We start from the raw sequence: 8,271 nt of genomic DNA on the forward strand, positions 1-8,271 counted from the left end.
CACTCGTCCCCTGCTTGCTATCCTTGCTCATCCCTCACGGCAGGTGACCTCCTGCCGGCCTGCCTCCTGGGTGACCGATTCAGGCTGAAAACGCTCAGGCCAATTTCCACCGATCCCCACAAGCCAAGCCAAAGCCCAGACGATTCATGCAGGAAAAAACATGGCCATTCACTTTCCTTCTCCCTCTCCCTTTGTTACTCAACCAACCACTTAAACATGCTAAAGGGAGTCCAGTCAGTAACATGAGCACGCACACACACACACGCACGCACGCACGCACGGTTGAGAGCCCTCAATACTCTCCCCTGCAGCATCTCTGGAGAGAACCGAAGAGGGGAAGAATGAACAGGAGAGTGGAGCGCAGCAGATGAGAGGAGTTGAAAGGAGACTCAGAGCACAGACCAGCGGAAGAGAACATTGAGGAGATTTAAAAAAGAACAGAGGGTCAGGAAAAAAAGAGAAGAAGAAGAGGGCGAAGAGCAGCGTAGAGGAGTGTGAGAAGTGTGAGGGTGCCAGAGACACACAAACACACACATACACACACATACACACCAGAGACACACAAACACACACACACACACACACATCCTGGACGTGATGATGCTGTACAGACACACACACACACACACGTACTGGAGGTGATGATGCTGTCAGTTTGGGGCGGCTATGGAGTGTAAACAGTGCGTTTCCTCCGTCGACTTGTCTTTGGTAAACAAGTGGAACAGGCCACCTGCTGCACGATGCACTCCAAGCTCTCGTGGCCCTCCCCGAGGCTAAGCGGCCCCGTCTGAGATTACGCAAAGGCAGCCGGGGCTTTTGCACAATCTGTGCGCTCTGTTTCCCCATACATGCCGGAAACCGCTCCCGCTGAGAGAGGGGGAAGGACAATGCTCTTTCTCTCGCTAACTTTCTCTCTTTCTCTCACTAACCTTCTCTCTTTCTCTCTCTAGCTTTCTCTCTTTTTCTCTCTAGCTTTCTCTCTTTCTCTCTCTAGCTTTCTCTCTTTCTCTCCCTTTCTGCCCCTCAAACATAGGCAGGCTTGCATACGCACACACTCACAAACACACCTGCACACAGACACATCCACACATGCAAACACAAGCATATACGCACAAGGGCTGCAACAATTAATCAATTAATAAATTAATTATCAACTATCAAACTAATTGCCAATTATTTTTGGTAATAGGTTAATCAGTTTGTGTTTTTGTGATTAACTTTTTATTGAAAGTTTCACAACATAAACAAAACTACACTAACACAGAGACACTGACCGTCACCACAGTAAAAGCAAAAGTCAAAACCAAGGAAAACACACCACTTAATGCAAGTAACATAAAAGACAAAAGAGAAGATGGGCAAATAAAAAGGAAAACAAATACAGTAAACAACATTTTACAGACTGAATCAGTTTGTGTTTTTAAGAAAATACCTGAAAGTTATCTTTTAAACTTTTAAACGCCTTTTAAACTTGAATATTTTCTTTACCTTTAACTAGCTTTACCTACTCTTCTATAACCGCAAACAACATATCTTTAGCGTGTGCCAAAAAACAAGGCATATGATGACATAATCTTGGGCTTTGCGAGACACTGGTCAACATTTTTTCAACATTTTTCTGTCATTTTAGTGATCAAACAGCTAATCCATTAAATTCATCCATTCGGGAAAATTGACACATTAATCAACTATGAAAAATATTAAACACACACACACACAAATATTCTCAATCAAATAATTTACAACAGCCCTAATTCTCCTCACTGAGTGCACAGCTATTGTTGCTGCAAGTTTACAGTGAATGACCATGTGGAAAAAGCACACCGTATATCTGATTTATCCTGCAGAAACAAAGAGGGAGAGAAAGATAGCAGGAAAGGGGAGAGGGGAGCAGGAAAAAGATAGCAGAGAGCAAAAAAGAGGGGAGAAAGAGAGCAGGGAAAAAGAGGGGAGAGGAGGAGCAGGAAAAAAAAAAGAGAGCAGGGAAAAAAGGGAGAGGAGGAAAGGAAAAAGAGGGAGAGAAAGAGAGCAGGAAAAAAGAGGGGGAGAAAGAGAGCAGGAAAAAAGAGGGAGAGGAGGAGAGCAGGAAAAAAGAGGGGAGAAAGAGAGCAGGAAAAAAGAGGGAGAGGAGGAGAGCAGGAAAAAAGAGGGAGAGAAAGAGAGCAGGAAAAAAGAGGGAGAGGGAGGAGGGAGGAGAAAACAAAGAAAGACAGACAGCGAGGGGAAGACAAAAACAGTGGAACGTAAAACAGTGAGAGCTGCCACCATCCCCCTAAAAAAGACTAGTAAGTAAATGAGAGCCGGCACATATAAGGGCAGAGCAGCCAGCACCCAGACATACCAATAAAAGCCTTAATAAAAGACCTTTCTGCCCAAGCCCGAAAGCAGCCACTGTCGGCTGCCAGCGTCAACATGAAACCACAGGCATAAACCAGTCCCTCTCCCCCTGCGATCCACACGTACGGCACACACTTCATTTATACAGCAGGAAGGTCCTCCAGGACTCGCATAGCTCTCTGGAGAGAGAATAATAGAATGTAAAACAATCCAGGAAAAATACGTAACAGTCTGATGGCTTTGTCTCGCGTCAGCCGAAGGGCCCAGCATGCAGGCTCACTGTCAGCTTCTGCTCTGACCTTGTGTGTTGGGTTTGCCTCATTTTCCCCAGACATACACACTCGCGTGCATGTGCGCACGCACACACACACTGTCACACACACACTCTGACACACACACACACACACGATAACTGTCCCTCACTCACACACTCTCTCACACAAACGCACTTGCACACAAAATACAGACACTAATGGTCTTACACACACAGAGACACACACACACACACACACACACACATCTGCTGTATTCCTACAGCTGGAGCATGGTAGTGTCATGGGGAGGGTTTACTCTGGCACTGGTTGATTTGGGGGCTCTGTGCCATGCTGGCTCACTGGCAGAAGGGGCCATTTGCACGTGTGTGAGAAACAGGGACAATGGTGGCATGTGTATGTGTGTGTGTGTGTGTGTGTGAATGAGTGAGTGAGTGAGAGAGAGAGGAAGAGAGAAAGACTGGCGAAGTGGCAGGTGGGTGAATTCTCAGTTCCAAGAACTCACCAGTGGTAAAAGTGTGTCAGTATGTGAATATGTCCGAAGTGCAAGTGTGTGTGTGTGTGTGTGTGTGTGTATGTGTGTGTTTCCTTCCTCTTCTCAGCTATAACTCACCGCTTCAAGAGAATCAAACAGCAGTAATGTCTCTTTGTGGTGATACACTGGAGCAACCATACAGCCCCACACTAGCCTAAGCAGCACAATATGTTATCTCTCTCTCTCTCTCTCTCTCTCCTTTCTTTCTCACCTCCCTCGTTCTCTCAGCTCTCCCGCTCACTCGCCATCCCCTCTTGCCAAGGTTTCTTCCCCTCCCTTCTTCCCTCCCTTTTTTGTTGCTTCCAGCCATTCTTTCTCTTCTCTACATCGCACACACACCTTCCTGCTGTCCTTCAACTCGCTGCCAGCCCCCGGTAAACCCTACCACACCCTCGCCTCTGCCCCGGTTCATTCGATTAGCGTGCACCCAGAGCCCCCCTGAAGGATATCCCTGACACGGCGTTTCAAAAGAAGCATTCACCTTTGATATAAAAAAAAAGGACACGCATTTTAACATAACATTACCGATGCAGCATGCGCCCCTGCCTGAGCTGCTGGCCGCCGCCGCTGCGTGCCCAGTGGCTCCACCTGGGCAGCCCCCCACCCCCGAGGTGAAAGATCTTTAACAGCGTTGAACGCGGTACCGGGCTTTCATCAGTCTCCAAAGCGCCACAGCGATGACAGCAAACACTGAAGGGCATCGGGCGATATTCTCTTCTTTTCTTTTTTTTTTTTGTGTCCATTTGCAGCGGGGCCCTCGTGGTGGTGAGGCTTGAGCAAGCCGACGAGACCTGCATCCTCGACCGACTCAAATGGACTAATCTTGGAAGTCCTTAGCGGTAGCTCGGTCTTTCATGTTGCTGAGAGAAGATCTGACCTTAGATGGCCCCCGTATCAAGACACACACACCACACACACACACACACAAACTAATGAGGCCCAGGAGAAGGGACCATCACAGCAGTCAAAATGATTCTTAAATACATACACATCTCTTAGAAGAATTTTACATTCATAGTCTCTCACATTTTACATTCATAGTCTCTTACATTCATAGTCTCATAATTCCCCTTATCACTTTACTGATCTTACAAAGAGAGTGTGTTGGTTTTTCACATTTGAGTTTACAATTGTCCATTGTAAAAACTGGTATTTAAAGTGATGGCAAACCTTTGAGCAGGAAACCTCTCCCCTGACTGTGATTCATCAGCAGGAGCAAACACCACGTTCTCCCCGCAAGCCCCAAACACAGACTCTGGCTGGCCCACGCACGTCCCTGACGCACAAATCAATTTCGACAACTGAATCAATTTCTTTCGAACGGGTTTGTAATCCGTAAGTGTTAATAGCTGGAGTTAACACCGCTTCACGAACAAAAGCAGAGGGGCCTCGGCATTAGCGGAAATGTGTGTGCAGTCGGGAGGTCTTGACAATGAGGCGGGTGCCACTCTCACTGTGTCAGACAAGCTTCATCCACAGACTTCAAATCTCAGCTATTTACAGCAGCTATGTTAAAATGGCAGATAGAATGAATGCAATGAAAATACTTTTTTTTTTCAATAAATAAGTGGAGATAAGCCTCAATCATCACCACGCGAAGCCCGTGTTGCATAAAAATAAGGCCCATAAATGAATAATGGAATTGACAAAAAAAACAGATCAGCTCACTGCAGGAGGAGCCTCAATTCTACTTTTCACACAGTGTGTGTGTGTGTGAGTGTATATGTGTGTGTGTGGGTGTGTATGCCTGTACGTTTTGTGTGTGTGTGTGTGTGTGTGTGTGTGTGTGTGTGTGTGTGTGTGAGAGAGAGAGAGAGGGAAAATGAGAGATAGAAAGAAAGATTGTATGCATATGCCAATTAGATTTATTGAGATGGTATCTCTGGTTAACTGAAATAAATATGTTATTCAGGCCAAAAGATGGAAAATGAGAATGGAACAGGAAGAAACACAGGAAGAGAGATAGATAGTGTGTATTTTGTGTGTGTGTGTGTGTGTGTATCATGTGAGTGTGTGAGAGAAGAAAAAATTGGTCCATTTAGAGAGGGGGCGCTAATGGAGGTCTAGCTTTCTAAAACTAACGTAATAATAGTGTGTAGTCTCTGTGTGTGTGTGTGTGTGTGTGTGTGTGTGTGTGCATATTTGTGTCCCCTATAAGTAAGCCTACATCTGTGTGTATTGTGTGTACAAAACTTGCCTTTCTGTGTGTGTATCTGTAGTGTATATTCATGCCTGAATATGTGTGTGTGTGTGTGTGTGTGTGTGTGTGTGTGTGTGTGTGTGTGTCCATGGTTCTGTGAGTGCATTCAAACAGCATCCATCTGTGTGGACACAAAGCCCCACAATCCGAAGAGGAGACTTCCCATCTCACATTCCTCCTTCGACTCAATCATGGCCCAGAATAGCAAAGTATGCAGGCAGCAAAACTTAGCCGACCTAGAGCCGAAATGGAGAGCCTCTAAAACAAGGCAGGGAAGAGCTAAGAGTGATGGCCCAGTGAGCCGGTGTCACAGTGCTGCTGTCACATTCAAAATAAATCTGGTCATAACACTGACCCCCCACGAGCACACAGACATAAACAGACAGACACACACCCAAACACTCACCACACACACACACACACACACACACACAGAGAGATGCTTTCCAGCTTTCATCAACTCAGCCATTCGAGAGTTTAAATCAAGCAGCAAGACAGCCTCACAAACTAACAAAGAGATACACACACACACACACACACACACACACAAAGAGAGTCAACGATGAGCCATGCCAGCAGAGACACTTCTTGGATTAAGCCTCAGACATACACACACACACACAAACACAAACACGTGCACACATACATAGACACACACACACACACACACACACACACACAAACACATACACAGCCATTGCTGTCTCTTGTTCGTTTTGGTCATGGAGGGGAAAGGAAGTGTCAAAGATGATATCTCATGATGGAACCTTGTTTCAAATGCATTAGATGGCTACTGAGCAAAGGCAAACAGACAAATTCAATTGTAGTCTCTAAGTCCCTGGCCAAATCTCTGCCTGCATGCTACTAGAGCATGGCTTTATGTACAGTAAACAAAGATCTTCTCAGACTAGGCAAAAGGGCTACATAAAAACAGTGCATGGAGTTCCAAAGAGGAAATGTTTACATGGCTTACCTCATTTATACTAAGCAACAAAAAAAAAAAAAAAAACAGACACCTATCTGTTAAGTGGCTAGATGTGTGGTGAGAGCTTGTAAGACAGCAAATAAACATCTATTTGAGACTTGGGGACAATGTACACTTGATGCTTTTTGGTATTCCTAAGCCTCTTTTGCAAAAAATAGTCTAAGGTAGGCTACATGACAGATGAAGCATTTCACAACACCCCTTATAGATTCACCTGAGATGGTTGCACAACATTTAAAAACAAAGGACTGTGGGTTACAGTTAGTTGTGGAGTGGAACATGGGAGTTAAATGTTTTTTTGAATTAGATTAGCCAAGCCTAAAGCAGTGAATGTACAAAGCATCCCGTGTCCTTTAGGAAATGTTTCCACAGATGACATATGGCTTTTCTTGACAGGCTCGCTTGTGTATGCTCCGACAGAGAAAACAAAGGTTGTCTATAAAAGCGACATTTAGGCCTCTTGACACGAGATCCTAACGGTCTACAAGTTACCATCGCATTCATAAGGTTGCGTCAGACCTAAGCTTAGACAACTGATCAAGTCTTCTGGAGTGTACAAAAATGTGAAAAGCTAACCTCGTGCCCTTCTGCCCTCGTGCGCGTGCTAACGCTGTCAACCAAGCATTTGTGATGCTGAATGTTCGGTTCAGCAACAAACACGATTTACCAGTCAGTGGACACACAAGCTATATTAACAACAATAAAAAAAAAATAAATCATCATCATCATCATCAGTTGGAATACGCAGCAGATATTGACAGGAATTATTTACAGTACATATTTTAAGGCATGTGATTTCATTAATTACATTTACATTTAACAATTAAATTAAATTCAAGGCCAATTTTAGTTGCCATGACACATGTCATTGCTCAGGGCAACTTTCAGAAAAACTGCATACTACAATGATGATGGTACGAGGCGCTCTAGTGGCCTCTGCTAAAGCTTCAAAAACAGACAGTTATGCAAAATTACCGTAAGAGGATGTAGCCTACCCAAAGATAACAACATACACTGTCTATTTAAAACGCAGTGATATCATATTGGCTATCTAGCCTACTGTAGGGTGTTTCTTCCTACACAGTCTGTCAGTTGTTTCAATTCGCCGATCCAGTCCTTTTAAGGAGATTCGCTGTAGTCTGCAAGCTACCAGTCGTTTGGACCGGAGTGTTTTAGAAAACAAAGACTTACTCAGCAACCCAGAAAGTAACGAGGCACAACCATAAACAAAATGTTTTCTCTAGAAAACGTCTGAAACAAATCACTCGCCTGCTGGCACACGCAACTGGTAGATAACAAACTGGACAACTTTCCAAGTGGGTTACGGGGACTACAGCATGCCCTTTCTTTTTCTTTTCTTTTTTCCTCTTTGACATTACCTTGTTCCCGAACGTCTCCACTCGCGCTCTGCAGGATGGCGTTCAGAAGTAACAGCGACAACATTATTAGCGAATGTCTGCATTGTAGCGATAAAAATTGGCCATCTTTCTGTCGGTGTTTGCTATACATCCCTGTCGCGGTCGGAACCGTGGTCCGTTCTCCCAGGCTCTCGATGGCTCACTCGCGCGGATCCCCCCCTCCCGCCTCGTCCTCTTTGGATATGGGAGCGGAGCGCGTGAAAACAAGAAATGGATCTGATTGCGAGTGAGCGTGTAGCTCGCGAGTGATGCGCACGCTCTGCTGCTTGGCGTATGAATGAAGCTATGACTCAAGCGACTGTTCAGAGCCCTGACAAAAGAGGGATTAACCGGCACTCGCCGAGAAGACTTCTCTTTGTGACTTGTTTGGATTAATCGTGTGTATGCCTTCATGCATATGCAAGAGAAAATGATAAATGCATAAAACACCAAATCTATTCAAACAAACAAGCGGCTAGTGATTAATGATTTTATCTCACATGATTGATGTGGTTTTGCATGTCACGTTGGATATTGGCAATGCA

At 45.0% G+C, this 8,271-nt stretch overlaps 1 protein-coding gene across 1 annotated transcript in view; it reads right to left on the bottom strand.

Moving 5' to 3' along the window:
* adam19a (ADAM metallopeptidase domain 19a) overlaps window positions 1-8,027 on the bottom strand; it is a 114,246-nt gene extending 106,219 nt beyond the window's left edge. Inside the window, exon 1 of the mRNA XM_048235871.1 lies at window positions 7,709-8,027. Coding sequence (XP_048091828.1) covers window positions 7,709-7,838 — 130 coding nt within the window. The 5' untranslated portion in view covers window positions 7,839-8,027. The remainder of the gene's footprint in view (window positions 1-7,708) is intronic.
* Between the last annotated feature and the right edge of the window lie 244 nt (window positions 8,028-8,271).

The sequence above is a fragment of the Alosa alosa genome, chromosome 24, assembly GCF_017589495.1.
Source record: "Alosa alosa isolate M-15738 ecotype Scorff River chromosome 24, AALO_Geno_1.1, whole genome shotgun sequence".
Lineage (NCBI taxonomy): Eukaryota > Metazoa > Chordata > Actinopteri > Clupeiformes > Clupeidae > Alosa > Alosa alosa.